The sequence below is a fragment of the Eptatretus burgeri genome, chromosome 1, assembly GCF_056783735.1.
Source record: "Eptatretus burgeri isolate ZD-2024b chromosome 1, Ebu_testis_v1, whole genome shotgun sequence".
In the NCBI taxonomy this organism is placed as follows: Eukaryota; Metazoa; Chordata; class Myxini; order Myxiniformes; family Myxinidae; genus Eptatretus; species Eptatretus burgeri.
In genome coordinates, this window is record NC_140961.1 from 139,708,792 (window position 1) to 139,728,021 (window position 19,230).

A 19,230-nucleotide genomic window follows, 5' to 3' on the forward strand; every position below is an offset into this window, starting at 1 on the left:
TTAATGCCCACCAATGACCAGTGCTGGAAAATGGGTCCTCTGGCTTACCATCCTTCTGATGGACGGCATACACATTGATGCCTCGCCCTTCATACGGAAAAAAGCAAAAAGTTTCACATAGAGCGTTATTATTGAAACCCAGGAAGTTTAAAGCTGGGCCGAGATTCGAACCTAAGCTAAAAAGCTCAGATGACAGTACACAAACCTCTTAGACTGTCCTGCCAGCCCTTTATATTCTATAGTAGCCAAATGGACTACTGACTTCCAGCATGGATGGGAGACCCAAGAAGATGACTCCAAGTCAGAACAGCTGGCAAATGTGACCAATTCACAAACTGTTGGCATGTCCAAGGTATTGTCAAAGACTTGGCCTGTTCATTGCAGATCCAGCCCACTTTATCACTTATCTCATGACTATTAAGGAAATGTGGTCTCACCACAGAAATAATGAAACCAAATTGGAATCCTTTCAATGGAAGCACAAGGGATCAATACCATTCAATACATTTTGCACTTAAACGTCAGCTAACAAAATCATGGGGTCCATCTTTCTGGCTGTTAAGGAAATCCTGCTGATTTGATTGCACATCTCACAAGCGACAATTGCCCGGGAATATTGTATGCCATCATGTTGCAAAAATTGTGGCAGGCCATCAATGACAAATGCTGAGGGATGTTGACCGAACGTGTGCTCCTTCACAACAATGTGCCTTTGTGTAAGGTCTGTGTTGCGTAGACCACCATTTACGACTGTGACTTCAAGCAGCTGGATCACCCTTTGTTTACGTCTAGTTTTTCCTCTCCCCAGTTATCTGTTTTTACATATGAAATACCACCTGCATGGTCGCCAGTTCGCCAATGACAAAGATGTGGCTGGAGTGGCCGAAGGAGCAATCTGAAACTTTTATTTTATTGGCATGGACAGTTTGAAAGATTAATTAATAATGTGCAGTGCATTGAATTGAAGGGACACTATTCAGAGTGTGTCGAAAGACTTTTTAATATTTCAGAAAGGTTAATTGAATAGCAGAGGGAGGGGTGATGTTGAGTGGTATGGATACTTAGAAGATGGCGTTTGCTTGTGATGGAATGATTGCATGTCATTGGTCGGCTGTTACCCAAAAGGCAGCACAGAAGGACCTAATTTAGTTCTGTCAATCCTCCCTCCCCTTAAATAAGTTGGATCAATGGTAGAATGGGTTGGTATCATTGATTTACCGATGCACAGGAGAGATTGATTAGATCTGGCATGGATGAAGCACAGGTCTGATTGGCCAAATGGCCTCGACCTGTGTCATGGTCTTTGCATCTTCATGTATATAACCTTTCTTCCCAATCTGCGACCACTTAAGCTACGTTAATTTAACCGGATGACATAGCACACAATGCTGAAAGTGTGGCATGAATAACATTTATAACCAGGTTGAACTCTTTCTGTTTTGTGGCCCACTGATAGATGATCCCAATCCAGATCTTCACCAAAATCAAATCAATTCCTCGTTGACACACAAACGACCTGTCCACCAAGTTTGTTTTTTTTTGTCCAAATCCATCCATAACTTTTTGAGATATCCTGCTTACAGACAGACACACACAGACAGACAGACCAACAGAAACATAAAACATAATGTTGGTGGAGGTAATAATACATTTTTCCAATTGTATATTGTCTTCTCCATTAGGGTGTGTAACAAGTTGTTGATGTTTTTCTTTTGAGACAGAAACTGTAGTTTGCATGAAACGACGTCTTCAATTACCGAATTTGTGCTTTGTGTGTTGTGTAGGTACAAGGCAGTGGTTCTCGCTGCAAATAACTTTGGAAGATTCTTCACGGGGCAGATCACTGCTGCTGGGAAGGTGCCTCCTGCTAAGGTGCAAGAAAAACACCTGAATGTGATTCATTTGTTCTGTTGTCCACCCCACCCCCCCCCCAATCCCTCACCTCCCTTCTCCATCCTCTCACCCAGTAGATGAGCTTCATTTTATTCTTCCTTGGAAGGAGACGTTAATTGGTGAATCGGACGTGTCCCGAGTTGATTCAACTTTGTGGACATGAGATGCTTTATTTCCGGTGTATGCAACAACAAACATAGTTATGTCAGGAACTGCATTTGCAAATTTAATTTGGGTGGTAACTACATTTTATATTCTTCAAGTGAAACACCTCCAGATACATTCTGTACTTGTTGGATGCTATGAGCATATACTTTTTCACAAAATAAGTTTTCAAAGTTCTGTGGAATGCCACGTGGGGTGCTGTAAACACAACACAAGTATAATTAAGCCTCCTCCTATAGTATATCAGAAAGCTTATTGCCGTTGTTTCGTTTGTTTCCACATTTCATGCCTCTGCCTCCTATTTTTAATGGTACCACAGAGTTTCTTAGGCCCCTCAAAGTACAAAACCACCATTTGGAAAATTCTTATTATTTTTCTTTCTTCCTGCACTCTCAACTGTTCTCCAAGTTTCCAAGCTGTCTCCGAGCCGGCAGGGACTTCAGGAGTGAAATTTTGCATCAATAATGCGAATAAAAAGGATGCAATAATAATGCATCAATAATTTGACTTCTTTTTGTGCCTATCGATGGTGAACAAAAAGTTCCCTACTCTTTCTGATCTTGGCCACATGGTTTGGCAGCCATATTGGATTGTAGGAAAAATGTTAAATAATGCTTATGCTGGAACCGCTGCATCAATCAATGTGTAACTTCACGATAATGATCTAGCAGACATGGGGAATGTACATTTTATATTTCATCCCGATCGGCCACATGGTTTGGTAGCCATATTGAATTGAAATAAAATATTAAATAATGTTTTCTCTGGAACTGCTTCATCAGTCAACATCAAACTTCACAGTTATGATCGAGTAGACATGGGGAATACATGTCTTAAATTTCAACCTGATCGACCACAAGGTCTGGAAGGCATAATTATTTAATTATTTTAATCTGAGAACTTTCAGAATTGTTTTTTTTTTTTTTGCATAAGGCTCACTTGGCTGCGCCTGCATGCATTTGAGGGTACAGGAATAGCAATTCAATTGTTACCGATGATGGCCTCTGGAAAAATGGTCACCTGTGTACATAATAAATAGATGGAACATAATAATAAATTATAATAAATACATGGCCTTTGTTTACGTCTATTATAAATTATAATAAATAATATAAATAAATACCTGTGTACATAATAAATACGTGGCCTGTTCCTCGGTCCATAACTTGTGAATCCTGCGTCGTAGAGAAACGTGCGGGGCCTCATTAGACTCAGGGGAATCGTGCTTTACCCTCTGCACCCATGGTGTCCACATTTATTACTTTGTGTTCAGGTTATTTAAACACCAATTCAATTGATACCGACGATGTAATCAGGAAAAATGGCTAACTGCGTACGTAAAAAATACATTGAACGTGGCGTGTTACTTACTCGGTCCGTAACTCGTCAATCTCATGTTGTATCAAAGCCGGCCGTCTTGGTACTCAGTGCTCACTGCCAGCAGTTATAAAGTGGCAGTTCTAGTTATTATTATTATTATTATTTTATACAATTTGTTGTCTTCTTGGCAATCTGTGCAGTACACATCGACATTCAGCCTCATACACTGAGAGTATCCCACTTCCCATGAATTATTATAATGGGAGAGTTAATTATCAGTATTTATGTGGCCCATGAGAGAAAAGAACTGTTATCAGTCATTTACATCAGACCTGCACACCCACATGGAAACTGGATATTTTGCACTGAAATTTTTTTCCTGATGTACAATTATTTTGAGTCGTGAAAATTGTAAGCTAAAAAATTATAGTAAGATATTGTCTTTGAAATATTCATTCCTTTTGTATGCAGCCTTTGGCTGCTGGTTGGACCATTGCTGGGAGTGTGGTTGTGTTGCTAATGCAATGCCCTGTGTATGTTAGGGCAGGAATTTGTAATTTGTTTTGGGTCCTGGCAGTAACTCGCATACTCTTTGCAAAGGACACAATGGGATCTTTACATTCCACCAAGTAATGCTGCAGATGCGATGCCAAGCTTAACATCCATCCGAGGTATGGCACACACATTGATTTGTTGCCCAACAAACAAAGGACCAGGATGACAGTTTATAGCTGTGTTGAAATTCAAACCCAGGAAAGGCAGCTCGGATGCATGGCTATCCTGCAGGCCCCTCATCAGAAGATGTGCATATGGACAGCAAACCCACAGCAAGATGTGTGGCCTGTTTATTGGCACTCCCATTACAGCAGCAACTCTCAACCCTGGAATGACTGTTTTTACCTCGTTTAGAAAGACAGAATATGCTTGACATTGTCCTGGCTTGACCATGTGGCCCTTTCCTTACCTCAGGTATTGATTATTGGAGGAGGTGTGGCGGGACTGGCGGCTGCAGGAGCAGCAAAAGCAATGGGTGCTATTGTACGAGGCTTTGATACAAGGTGATTAGGACAGGGGAGCAATAATTCAGAAAATGTTTGTTTTGGACTATAGAAGTTGAAATGAACTTCCCTTTCAGTTAAAACTACATGCTTGCTCAGAGTTACTCGAAGTTCGTTGGTGACGGAAACGTGTTTTCTGATCCACAACTGTCCTAGTTTTGAATGTCTGGTTTTGTTTATACTGAGAGAAGAAATGTACAAATATGTTTATACCTTTGCAATTCCTCCAGCTAGGCTGGATGCACTGGTGATACTGGGAACATGAAGATGTGTAGTTATATGCTCAGTGTTGTTTTATTTTTCTTTATAAAAATTTGTGGATGATTCTACTCGGTGGAAAGTAAAGAGGGTTTAATGAAACTTTTGCAGACCATGAAGAAGGAAAGTGAAAAGCTGGTCTTTATTTAAACCTAAAAAATGTTGCCCAGATGACGCTTGCTATGTTGCCCTGGTGATGCCATAATGAGGGTGAAACCGGTCGGTAACTGCATTTCCCCATGCACTTGTGACAGCATCTGAAATTACACCTGGGCAATTAGCGCTGTGAGATAGCTCTTCCGGGAGCCGCAGACAGTACGTGTGTTGTGGCGGTGACGTCACGACGTTCATCTCAGGTCGGAGAACAACTACTAGTAATTATCATCATTGCGCCAGACCGCAAACCATTAATGACTCCAGAATGTGTTTGGTAGAGTGGGAGATAATGTTCCGTGTGGTAGGCGGCGCTTATCGCTCCTGTATCGTGCATTTAGGGCTGTATCGGACTCTGTGCCGGCGCTTTCACAACTCATGCTTTGGAGTCACACAGTATCTGATGATGCATACACGCATACACACACACCGATAAAAGGGGTGGAGGGTTAAAGAGGGAGGACAGAAGAGGGGCGAGGAAGGTGGGGGAGGGGGGGTGGGCGGGTGAGGAGCATCTGTTTTTGTCCATCCATCTCTTCCCTCCATCCCATCTCTTCCATCTATCCCTCCATCCCATCCCTTCCATCTATCCCTCCATCCCATCCCTTCCATCTATCCCTCCATCCCATCCATCCCTTCCATTGTTTCCCTCTATCCATCCCTTCCAGCCATCTGTCACTTTCATCCTTTCATTGGGGTTAAGTAGAGGAAGGTTGCTCCAAGCAATCCGCCGAAACCGTTGATAAAGATCAAGCTATGTCCAAATTAGACAAATGAGCACTTTTTTTTAGCAGTTGGAACTGCTGCTAAGTTCAGTTCCTTAACTTAAATTTTCTAATTCGGCTCAGTTTAAAAGATTCTCGACATTAAGGCATGCGGGGAAATGAAATAAAGCCATGAATGCTGGCGTCTCCGGGCGTTTATAAGCATTGCAATGTTCCCAGTGATTCATAGTTATGATGAACAGGCATTCGATAACATGAATGAGGAAAGTGGGGGAAAAAAAAACCCCCAAAAAACTCTATCCTGTAGAAATCATTGCGGCCTGTTCCAACTCGAGACATGGTTGAGCAGGCCAAAAAACATGGTGGCTTCAGACCCCAGCGAGGTTACCTGGGATACACCTTAAAACCCCAAAGAGCGAGGTGGCCGAGGATGTGCCCGATGAAGGATACAATTAAATATGGCTGTTAATTATCTTTAAAAGGGGTGTTTTAATTAATCCAAACACCCAATTTTCACTCATGCACACCCTTGGAATTCCCTCAGTATGCATGCGATGTTTCAGCTTGCTAGGTTTCATGGTTTGGAGTTATGGAGAAGACGTGTAAAAACACACACACACACACACACACACACACACACACACACACACACACACACACACACACACACACACACACACACACACACACACACACACACACACACACACACACTCTGACATTTATAGTTTCGATATACTATACATATAAAGACCTCACATGGTTCATGCCATTATGTGTTTGAATGCATGACAGTGTGGTTGTGGCCATTCAGATTCTATTATTCCTGTATTAAGTGCTTTTGGTTTTCTGTGTGTGCATTTTATTTATGGATTTGTTTGCATTGTGTCTGTCTATCTTTTGTTTCAGGATTCTCTGTTTTTGTGCTTTGTACCTCATTTTGTAAATAAACCTGTTATTCCTGAAGAGCACCTTTGCAAACCTCGCATGTGAGGAAACCATTTTGGCACAGTTTCGGGTACATTCCTGGGAAGGTTAAAATCGGTAACAATTGCTTTTAAAAGACCAGTGGAATTAACAACTCTGACGGGTCAGCACGAGGGCCTAATCCCGCTTGGTTTCCTCACGTAAATCAGCCTATCCTGTGGGGAATTCAGTTACTGCACATGAACACACCGCTGTCGATGGGTTGGTGTTAGAAGACCTGTTGAGGCGACAGTGTGTGTGTGTGTGTGTACATACATACATACATACATACATACATACATACATACATACATACATACTGCATATATGTCACTTGCCCGACCCATTTCCTGGTAACCATATCGGGGGGGGCATGTTGGTTGACACAAACCAGTATTGGGAGAGTAACGTCGTACACAACATAAAATGGCAGCATTCTATACTGTGTATGGTTGTGGAGATCGTGATTGGGGGAATATGGTGTAAAATTCTTCAGAATTCCAAAAGTTAAGACGCACCAAGGTGATCGGATGGAGAAACGTCGACGGCTATGGATTTCTGCCATCAATTGGGCCGACGAGAAATAATTTTGCGAGTTTGCGAAAGTCTGTTCTTGACATTTATTTTAGCGGGAAATGTTATTTTTTATCAAGTTAAACAATTATTTAATTTCATTCAAATGTTGAAATTTTGTGATGACACGAGAGGACGCTGTTGCCATTGTGATAAATAGCTCTTCAATACTGTCCGTATGTGCAATTGCTTCACCTTTGACCTTGCAAAGGATAGTTGGGGTTATCTTTCATCTATTTAACTATTCTTGGAAGTTGAGATATTTTTGTCCTGTGTTCTCAGGGAAGCAGCCCTCGAGCAGTTCAAGTCTTTGGGTGCTCAGCCACTTGAGGTCTCCATGAAGGAGTCTGGTGAGGGTGGCGGTGGATATGCCAAAGTCATGTCCAAGGAATTCATCGACGCTGAGATGAAGTTGTTTGCGCAGCAGTGCAAGGAAATTGACATCTTGATCAGCACCGCACTCATCCCTGGTATGTGGGAAGGGGAATTTGAGGGTGAAAGGCAGGGGTGAACTTACTGTATTTCAATTTGGATGATGTGCATGAGTCACGTTGGCTGAGCAAATGTTTGTGAAATGAGTCAAATAAGTTATTCGAACATGTGATGAGAAATCTTGGGATGGTTGTGGGATTTTTCGAGAGCGCGGTGTTGGAGAGAGGGGAAGTTTGTATTTTATTTGTTCCACTGGTCCTTTAGCTGGATGAACAGTTTACTCTCTCAATATTTTTATACTTTTTACCCCTCAGCCCGAATTGGGTTAAGGGGTATTGTCGTCACAGGCGTTGTCCGGGTGTCCGTCTGTCAACTTTTGGTTTCCGTCAATTTCGAGAACGCCTTGTCCGATTAAATCCATTTTGGCAGGGTATGTTGGGGTTGAGTAGAGGAAGGTTCCTTTCGAAAATGGGCGCGCTGTGATTTTCAATGTGGCTTCCATGGCAGCCATCTTGAAATTGGTTTCCGTCGATTTCGAGGAGAACACCTTGTCCGATTAAATCCATTTTTGCAGGGTATGTTGGGGTTGAGTGGAGGAAGGTTCCTTTCAAAAATGGGCGCGCTGCGATTTTCAATGTGGCCTCCATGGCAGCCATCTTGAAAATGGTTTCCGTCAATTTCGAGGAGAACGCCTTGTCCGATTAAATCCATTTTTGCAGGGTGTGTTGGGGTTGAGTAGAGGAAGGTTCCTTTCAAAAATGGGCACGCTGAGATTTTCAATGTGGCCTCCATGGCAGCCATCTTGAAATTGGTTTCCGTCGATTTTGAGGAGAACGCCTTGTCCGATTAAATCCATTTTTGCAGAGTGTGTTGGGGCTGGGTAGAGGAAGGTTCCTTTCGATAATGAGCGCAATTTGATTCTCGGCGAGGCCACCAGGGGGCCAAAACTGAAAAACCTAGAAATGGCTATTTCTCCTGAACGAATGGCTGGATCATCACCAAATTTTTTTTTTATCACAGATATATCTGATGAGGATACATGATATATAACCCAGGTTTTTGATTTGACCTACTTTTCAAGGTCACAGAGGTCAAAGTTCATCCTTCGGTGTTTGGGCGTCCGTCAATTTTTGGTTTCTGTCGATTTCGAGGAGAACGCCTTGTTCGATTAAATCCATTTTTGCAGGGTATGTTGGGGTTGAGTAGAGGAAGGGTCCTTTCGAAAATGGGCGTGCTGCGATTTTCAATGTGGCCTCCATGGCAGCCATCTTTAAATTGGTTTCCGTCGATTTCGAGGAGAACGCCTTTTCCGATTAAATCCATTTTTGCAGGGTATGTTGGGGTTGAGTACAGGAAGGTTCCTTTCGAAAATGAGCGCAATTTGATTCTCGGCGAGGCCACCAGGGGGCCAAAACTGAAAAACCTAGAAATGGCTATTTCTCCTGAACGAATGGCTGGATCATCACCAAATTTTTTTTTATCACAGGTATATCTGATGAGGATACATGATATATAACCCAGGTTTTTGATTTGACCTACTTTTCAAGGTCACAGAGGTCAAAGTTCATACTTCGGTGTTTTGGCGTCCGTCAATTTTTGGTTTCCGACGATTTCGAGGAGAACGCCTTGTCCGATTAAATCCATTTTTGCAGTGTGTGTTGGGGCTGGGTAGAGGAAGGTTCCTTTCGATAATGAGCGCAATTTGATTCTCGGCGAGGCCACCAGGGGGCCAAAACTGAAAAAAACCTAGAAATGGCAATTTCTCCTGAACGAATGGCTGGATCATCACCAAATTTTTTTTTTATCACAGGTATATCTGATGAGGATACATGATATATAACCCAGGTTTTTGATTTGACCTACTTTTCAAGGTCACAGAGGTCAAAGTTCATACTTCGATGTTCGGGCGTCCGTCAATTTTTGGTTTCCGTAGATTTCGTGGAGAACGCCTTGTCCGATTAAATCCATTTTTGCAGGGTATGTTGGGGTTGAGTAGAGGAAGGGTCCTTTTGAAAATGGGCGTGCTGCGATTTTCAATGTGGCCTCCATGGCAGCCATCTTTAAATTGGTTTCCGTCGATTTCGAGGAGAACGCCTTTTCCGATTAAATCCATTTTTGCAGGGTATGTTGGGGTTGAGTAGAGGAAGGTTCCTTTCGAAAATGGGCGTGCTGCGATTTTCAATGTGGCCTCCATGGCAGCCATGTTGAAATTGGTTTCCGTCGATTTTGAGGAGAACGCCTTGTCCGATTAAATCCATTTTTGCAGTGTGTGTTGGGGCTGGGTAGGGGAAGGTTCCTTTCGATAATGAGCGCAATTTGATTCTCGGCGAGGCCACCAGGAGGCCAAAACTGAAAAACCTAGAAATGGCTATTTCTCCTGAATGAATGGCTGGATCATCACCAAATTTTTTTTTATCACAGGTATATCTGATGAGGATACATGATATATAACCCAGGTTTTTGATTTGACCGACTTTTCAAGGTCACAGAGGTCAAAGTTCATACTTCGGTGTTCGAGCGTCCGTCAATTTTTGGTTTCCGTCGATTTCGAGGAGAACGCCTTGTCCGATTAAATCCATTTTTGCAAGGTATGTTGGGGTTGAGTAGAGGAAGGGTCCTTTCAAAAATGGGCGTGCTGCGATTTTCAATGTGGCCTCCATGGCAGCCATCTTTAAATTGGTTTCCGTCGATTTCGAGGAGAACGCCTTTTCCGATTAAATCCATTTTTGCAGGGTATGTTGGGGTTGAGTAGAGGAAGGTTCCTTTCGAAAATGAGCGCAATTTGATTCTCGGCGAGGCCACCAGGGGGCCAAAACTGAAAAACCTAGAAATGGCTATTTCTCCTGAACGAATGGCTGGATCATCACCAATTTTTTTTTTATCACAGGTATATCTGATGAGGATACATGATATATAACCCAGGTTTTTGATTTGACCTACTTTTCAAGGTCACAGAGGTCAAAGTTCATACTTCGGTGTTCGGGCGTCCGTCAATTTTTGGTTTCCGTCAATTTCGAGGAGAACGCCTTGTCCGATTAAATCCATTTTTGCAGGGTATGTTGGGGTTGAGTAGAGGAAGGTTCCTTTCGAAAATGGGCGCGCTGCGATTTTCACTAGCCGCCACGGTAGCCATCTTGAAGTCTGATTGATTTTCGATATGACGTCCAACGTGCTCTAACTGACTGCATCATCGTGATATCACTGCTTCCTTTTACAATGCATGGGCTGAGGGGTTACGCCCGCTTTGCGGAGCTATTTTTATACTTTACTTTACCAGAGTCGTACCTTTTATTGAAGACGTGCCACACTTTTATACACTGTTCAGTGGTTTTCGTTAATTTGGAGGTGGAGGAGGAAGGGGTAGACTTTTGCTGGTCGGTTTTCTGTGACATCCTGTGACACTTGCCTTCTTACCAGGATGTCAAATAGTGAACTCAGCAGCTTGAAGCTAATTTTTAACCTCCGCCATCGAAGATCGGAGGTTACTGTTTTCACCCCTTTCTGTTTGTTTGTTTGTTTGTTTGTTTGTTTGTTTGTGAACAGTATTATGGAAAAAACTCCTTGACGGATTTCGACGAAACTTGGTGGGGGGATTAGGTATGGTCCAAGGATCATGCCATTAGATTTTGGACTTGGTCCAAAATCCAATATGGCCGCAATGGCGGCCATTTTGAAAAAATATTTGAATTTTTTTTTTTTGCATTTCTTTTATTTTTCAGTGATTTTCAACCCCCCCTCCAAAAAAAAATTGTTTGAGAAAAAAAAAATTTTGCATCTTTTTTTCAACAAAATTTAGATTTTTTTTTTTTGCATTTCTGCATGTTATCAGTGATTTCCAACAAAAAACATGCCAAAATTATCATTGCGGCTGATTTTGGAACTTCAGGTGGATATACCCACGTAAAATCAATTTCTGTCTCGAGGAATCTAGTTATGACGAATTAATTGAGTATGTAAAAGGGAAAGTTGCAAACTATAACTCTGTGAGCACTGTTGGCATCAAATTGAATGAATAGGATATCGGGTTCACTTGAGTGACCTAGCAGTATTGGCGGCGGAGGTTTTGCACTCTACCGAGTGCTCCCCCTCTTGTTTTTTTTTGTTATTATTGGTGAATTCGATTTGTTGTGAACTTTCAAAAGAGGCTTCTGCTCTGACGGGCCAAGGTACAGTGGGGAGAACAAGTATTTGATACACTGCCGATTTTGCAGGTTTTCCCACTTACAAGGCACGTAGAGGTCTGTAATTTTTCTCAGAGGTACACTTTAACTGTGAAAGACGGAATCTAAAACAAAAATCCTGAAAATCACATTGTATGATTTTTAAATAATTAATTTGCATTTTATTGCATGAAATAAGTATTTGATCACCGACCAACCAGTAAGAATTCTGGCTCTCACAGACCTGTTAGTTTTGTCTTTAAGAAGCCCTCCCATTCGCCACTCATTACCTGTATTAACTGCACCTGTTTGAACTCGTTATCTGCATAAAAGACAGCTGTCCACACTCAATCAATCAGACTCCAACCTCCACAATGGGCAAGACCAGAGAGCTGTCTAAGGACATCAGGGACAAAATTGTAGACTTGCACAAGGCTGGGATGGGCTACAGGACAATAGGCAAGCAGCTTGGTGAGAAGGCAACAACTGTTGACACAATTATTAAAAAATGGAAGAAGTTCAAGATAACAGTCAATCTCCCTCGGTCTGGGGCTCCATGCAAGATCTCACCTCGTGGAGCCTCAATGGTCATGAGAAAGGTGAGGGATCAGCCCAGAACTACACGGCAGGACCTGGTCAATGACCTGAAGAGAGCTGGGACCACAGTATCAAAGAAAACCATAAGTAGCACACTACGCCGTCATGGATTAAAATCCTGCAGCGCACGCAAGGTCCCTCAGCGCATGTCCAGGCCCGTCTGAAGTTTGCCAATGACCATCTGGATGATCCAGAGGAGGAATGGGAGAAGGTCATGTAGTCTGATGAGACCATAATAGAGCTTTTTGGTTTAAACTCCGCTCGCCGTGTTTGGAGGAAGAAGAAGGATGAGTACAACCCCAAGAACACCATCCCAACCGTGAAGCATAGAGGTGGAAACGTCATTCTTTGGGGATGCTTTTCTGCCAAGGGGACTGGACGACTGCACCGTATTGAGGTGAGGATGGATGGGGCCATGTATCGTGAGATCTTGGCCAACAACCTCCTTCCGTCAACAAGAGCATTGAAGATGGGGCGTGGCTGGGTCTTCCAACATGACAACGACCCAAAACACACAGCCAGGGCAACTAAGGAGTGGCTCCGTAAGAAGCATCTCAAAGTCCTGGAGTGGCCTAGCCAGTCTCCAGACCTGAACCCAATAGAAAATCTTTGGAGGGAGCTGAAAGTCTGTGTTGCCCAGCAACAGCCCCGAAAACTGAAGGATCTGGAGAAGATCTGTATGGAGGAGTGGGCCAAAATCCCTGCTGCAGTCTGTGCAAACCTGGTAAAGCACCATAGGAAACGTCTGATCTCTGTAATTGCAAACAAAGGTTTCTGTACCAAATATTAAGTTCTGTTTTTCTGATGTATCAAATACTTATTTCATGCAATAAAATGCAAATTAATTATTTAAAAATCATACAATGTGATTTTCAGGATTTTTGTTTTAGATTCCGTCTTTCACGGTTGAAGTGTACTTATGATAAAAATTACAGACCTCAATGTGCTTTGTAAGTGGGAAAACCTGCAAAATCGGCAGTGTATCAAATACTTGTTCTCCCCACTGTATTTCTTCGCCTTTCTCTGCATACTTCCAAGATTATTGGCGCGAGTGATTACGCTAACTCGGAACACATTTTTCTGAGTACTGTGGAAGGCTTCTACTCTGTGTAGCGAAAAGCGGGGTGAAGCAGTTGGTTCACTTTGTCTCCCTATCTGTCCACAGATGTCAGTCTGTGATTGAGGAACAACTTGATTTCAATCGAATGTTATATTTTGAACACAAGAACGCTATTCGCAACATGAATCCGAACACGAACCTCCAGTTTAACATTACTTTGGCTGTGAAATGGCAAATTGTATTTAATCTCGTCCCGAGCATGCATGTGTACAGAGTAGTAAAGTGATTTTTTTAATTTTTTTTTTTAGTCTTGCAGTTAAACAAAATTGAAAATCATTCTCAACAGGAAACTTTCTGTTTTTTGGGACACTACAAAGGACACAAACAACAGGCACGAAGAGCAATTTAAAGTGTCAAATAAGATGTTGAAAAATATGGTTCATCAACGGTGATAAATTTCTGGGGTTTTTTCTTTTTCTTTTCTACAACCTGTAAAATCTTGATTTTATTTCAATTGAATTATGTACTTGAGTAGGGTAAGAATACTGATTCTGGCTCACTTTTCCCCATGTAAATGAATGGGGGATTTTCAGCGATTCCCTTTTTTTCCCCTAAAAATAAACCCCCTTTTTATCCCAAGGTATATTTATTTGTTTCCCCTTTTAACCTGGAGGTTGAACCTCATTGAATTGAACACCTGGGGGTTGAACAGCTCACTCATTGAACCTATAAAGATTTGTTCATTCTCAAATTCCTTCAATAGTTTAATTTTCTTTGCACAATAATCCCCATCTAAAATATTGACAAACAAAACATTTGAATCTTTATGTTTTTTAAGATACCCCTTTTGTGCCATTACGAAATGATAAACTTCTCTTAATGCTCTCATCTGGCCACCTCCTGAGCCACATATCATTTTGAGATTATAGTAAATTGTTTTTTCATTGTTCAATTGATAACCATCAAAGTTTTCAGTCCATTCAAGGATATTCATTTTTTTCTTTACATCCTCTAACTTACTAGTTTTTAAATTAATTCGCTTATTTGTTTTATTTACCTTTGTTTTAGTTATTTTTTCAATAAGACTTATTTGATATTTTTCACATTCATTATGTTTTCCATTTATATACCAAGACTGAGATTTTCTCCACTCTTTAGTTTGATTAATACTTGGTTTAACCATTTATATATTGTGAAAAAACCACAAGTGTAGCCCTTAAAAACCCTAACCCATCTTCCCATCGTTAAAACATAATCTATTTTATACACTCTATCATACAATATCCATATGGAACACAATCTATTCCATTATCTAAAATAAATCTCTTATCATCAAAGGCTCCTAATGCCTTTTTATTTACTTCTTCACTATATATATATATGTTATGTTTATAACTTCTTATTGTATTCATTTTCCTGTATTCTTCTTTCTTATTCATCAAACAATTATAATAATTTCTAAAAGTTATTGATTTCTTTATTACATATTTCTTTATTCCCTTTAACCTCTTATCAATCTGTTCACCATACTTATAAGCATATGCCTTTGCTCTCAATCCAATAAACTCACTCATTACTTTTCCACCCAACTCATCCTTAAACTTACCAATAACCTTTTCATTCTTTTTGGAAAATAACTCACTCTTCTTGCTGAAATTACTTGTATCATATACTCCAATATTTTTCTTCATATCTTCATAAACATCATCAGTTTTTATATCTAGGATAAAACTATCAGTGTCCATATACAACAATGAAACATTTTCACCATACTCTTTCTTTAAGTCATTATACAAATAATCATACATCAATATCTTTGATAAATCAAGAACTGCTGTTCCAATATAAATTGGTTTATCCATTACAATACTTTCCTTTTTCATATGAATAGCAGAAAAGTTCTCTGAAAAAACCTCTTCTCTCTCAAAACTTGGTTTATTTATCAATCTCGAAGCTTCTTTCCAAGATGTTGCGAATCTAATGTTTTGCCTGTTTCTAACATTTTCCATAGTCTTTCCAAATACAGCATTATTCATTAATTTATAAAAGTCCCCTTCAAATTTTACTTTTGTATTTGCTCTCATATCTGTATTGAATTGAATATACTTTTTCACCCAAGGACTTTGTTTAAATTTTAAAACTCTATGAATTTTAGCTACTCTCAATCCTTCTCTCAAAAACTGTTTTAAGCTTCTCTGATGTAAAACACATCCCTCTTTATCATAGAATGTTGTTAATAACTTTTCTGTTGATTTGCCTTTAATATTAAAACTTTTATGATAATCACTGAACCATTCTTTCTTTGGGGTTTCTTTCTCACATGCAAAAGGAAGGTCTTTATGCTTATTATGAAGAACACTCGGGTACCTCAAATCAACTTCAAAATAATAACCTTCTTCTTCGTCATTCAATTCCTCTTGAGAAGAAATAACAATATTCATCAAAGCCTTTTCATAATCCTTTTCTTCCACCCACTCTAATTTACCATAAGGTAGAGATTGAGACATTGCCCATCCATACAAATTATTAGCATCAAAATACATCAAATAATTACTATCTTTTTCACTATCATAATTTGGGAGATATTTATTATTTGCTTTCGCATATCTTTTTGAACATACTTGTGATATTCCACCTCTCTTGGACTTCTCAATCATCAAAAGCATATCAACATCACTGATTAAATCTATATCTTGTTTTGTCATTTTCAACATTGCACTCCAAGCTAAACCAGGAGCTGTGAAATAGTGGGCAGGGTCTAATCCATAACAATTTTTATTATGACAGAGTGTTCTAAAAGCCTCAAACACATCAGCTAACAATAAAACATCTGTTTTTAGATATAAATCATGATATTCTCCAAGGTTCTTTATCTTAAATATTTTCCATATTTCTTGTGCGTGTTTATATTCCTTATCACTTATCTCTTCTTCATAAAGGTTATTATAGAAACTTTCTTTTGAAGGAAGTTGTGTTTCTTTAAATCTCATAAATGAATCCATATAATCATAAGGATAAATTCCCTTACTTGTAAGAATTTTCTCTTTACTATGAATTTCATTCCTTGTTTGAATTTCCTCTCTCGTAAGAATTCCTTCTTTAATCAGAATTTCATCTTTAATCTGAATTTCCTCTTTAGTTCGAATTTTCTTTATAATTAGAATTTCATCTTCAGTTAGAATTTCTTCATTAATTAGAGTTTCCTCTTTACTTTGAATTCTCTCTTTAATATGAATTTCCTCTTTAGTGAGAATTTCCTCTTTTGGAAAGAATGAATTAAGATTTGGAAAAGAGTCCGTGGAGCTTAGATTTGATGCGAGGTAGGCTAGTGGTGTTCCCATAAACTTGTAAGAATCTAGAAACCTAATACGAGTTAAAGGTTTTGTGAATATCATTTTTGAAAATGAAATATACTTTTGACTTGTGTTTGTTATGGCAGAAATATTCCCTGGTGTTTTTGAAAGTTCATTTATAAATAGATGTGTATCATAGTTGGCGCTGTTGTGAAGAAAGACTGGAATAAAAGAAGGTAATTTATAATTAAGATTACAACAGGAATGAGCGGGACCTCTATATTTACCAGTAAGATGACAATGGTCTCTAACTTTAGACTCCTTAATTTCCCCCTCACAAATATGACAGATATTGTTCATTCTAAATTCTAATTTTTCTTCTTTGGTTAATTTCATCGGTTCATTTGTTTCTTTCATTAATTTAGTGAGTCTTATACAATCCTTTTCTAATCGTTTTACAAACTCTTGTGAAGCATTTTTTCCACGATAATGTTCAAGTTTGTTATACTTTTCTCCAACAGATGATTTGATATAATAACAGAAACCACAAGGAATATGTTTTTGATATTTATTTGTATATGGTTCTTTTGGATTAGGAGAAGCAGTATTTATCTTTTTAAGGATACATTCAAAATCAGCGTATATCACAAATGGGTGCATGATAGATTTATTATAATCTTCAAAAGAAATCTTTTCACCAGGTTTAGGCATTGTAATTACAGCTGATTTATGATTACTACAATATTTTGAATGTTGTTCTAATCGTTCTTTTGTATGAAATGAATTAAGACATCGCTTACAAGGATATATTTTGTTTGCTGTTCTGAATACCTGAGAAGAGATTAATCTTGATAAATTATTGATGTATGTGTAATGTGAATTCTTTCCAACACTAAAATATAAAAGGTCAATGTGTGTTTCTTCATTTTTTATAGTTGTTTGAAATTTTTAATATTTGAACTTTGTTTGTATCCGTTAATCCATATACATTAATAGAAAGATTATTCTTTTTCTCAAATTTAGGAATATCTGTTAGTGGCATTGGGAATTTAAAATCTTTAATGTCTAAGGTATTCTCATATTTCATATATTGTTTTACTCTTTCTGAATTACATTTTGGTGGATGAAAGTGAGCAAGAACAGACCAGAGAAAACATTTATTATCATTGTTCTTAATATTAACAACTGCCTTCTTTAGTTTTATTTCTTTTGGTAATTCAATGTAAGAAGAAGCTTTAAGAGGGTTTGATTTTTAGAATGTGTATATCTAAAAAGATGATTTTTTTAATATTGAATCCACTTCCTACCACTGTATTATCAACATCCTCCTCTTGTCTTGATAGTTCTTCATAAACCCCACTATTCAAAAAATCTTGAAATGATGTTATAAAATGAAGACCTGTTCTCATATAAGGAGTATGTTCTTCATCTTGTCTTTTCATATTCATTTTCACTCCCATATAAAACTTTAAAGTTTTCATTTCTTTTAATGTCTTTTTAATAAATTTTTCAACATCGGGTTTCACTATTTCAATTGATTCAGCTATTGATGATGGACCGGGTTCTCCAAATTGAAAAATCCTTATTTTTATATGCCCTTTAAATGCCCCATCAGTGTTTTCAATATAATAGTCTCCCTTTACTTTAAACTCATTTTTCTTGTGTTTTTGTGATTGAAGATGTTTATTATAACTACTCTTCAAAACATCCTTTGAACAGATATCACAATGTTTTCTTTCCAACTCAAGAGGAGATATTTGATGAAATAGATTAAATGTGTGTTTGTTGGTTTGGAGGTGTTTTCTCTAATGTTTATATTCGTGATTACAAACATCGCAGTACGTTGTATTCACCATATTTATAGAATAAAACTTTGCTTAAACTAAAATTTTCTTGATGAAAATTTCGTTTAATTTATAGGTGAATCTGTGCTTAAAAACATTTTATCCTCCAACTTTTTCACTTAATAAATACAATGTTTCAAGACACAAAAGACAAGTTTCAATCAATCTCTTCATCTGTTAAAGATACTGAGAAATATGTCAAGGATGTAAAATTGAACAAAGATAAATATAACAACTATTGGATAAAAACTATTATGGTAAATAATATGAGTTCTTCAATTTCCTTCAGTGGAAGGGCTTTTAGTATACCTGGTAGAACATCAATTAAAGTATCTCTAACAAAAGTTTCTCCTCTCCTTCTAGTAATATATTCAAAACTAGAAAAAGCAATGAAACAAGAAAAAGTATCAAAGAACAAAAACCTTATGGATGAAGCTTTAGAAAGAAAAGATAAGACCATCTGTAATATGCAAGGAGAAATTTGTATTTTTTCAACAACCCTAAAGATGTAAATCCTGATGAAATAAAGGATGTTAATATATCAGGTGAAATGACATTTCGTTCAATAGTAGTTAACGATAATTTTAAAATTACCTTTAATATAAAAAATGTTGTCGTTGAATCTGATAATGAAAAAAGTATATCGATATCGATGGTAATATACAACTGAAAGTATAGATGAATTTCAGTTTAAGTAAAGTTTTACTTTATAAATATGCTAGACTTTCCTGAT

At 38.6% G+C, this 19,230-nt stretch overlaps 1 protein-coding gene across 4 annotated transcripts in view; it reads left to right on the plus strand.

Annotated features, from left to right (window-relative positions):
- NNT (nicotinamide nucleotide transhydrogenase) overlaps positions 1 to 19,230 on the plus strand; it is a 149,555-nt gene that overhangs the window by 64,160 nt on the left and 66,165 nt on the right. For all 4 annotated transcript variants that reach the window (XM_085845195.1, XM_085845186.1, XM_085845213.1 and 1 more), the window contains 3 exons: positions 1,785 to 1,872; positions 4,348 to 4,436; positions 7,394 to 7,581. In XM_085845195.1, the coding sequence (XP_085701321.1) occupies positions 1,785 to 1,872; positions 4,348 to 4,436; positions 7,394 to 7,581 (365 nt within the window). The remainder of the gene's footprint in view (positions 1 to 1,784; positions 1,873 to 4,347; positions 4,437 to 7,393; positions 7,582 to 19,230) is intronic.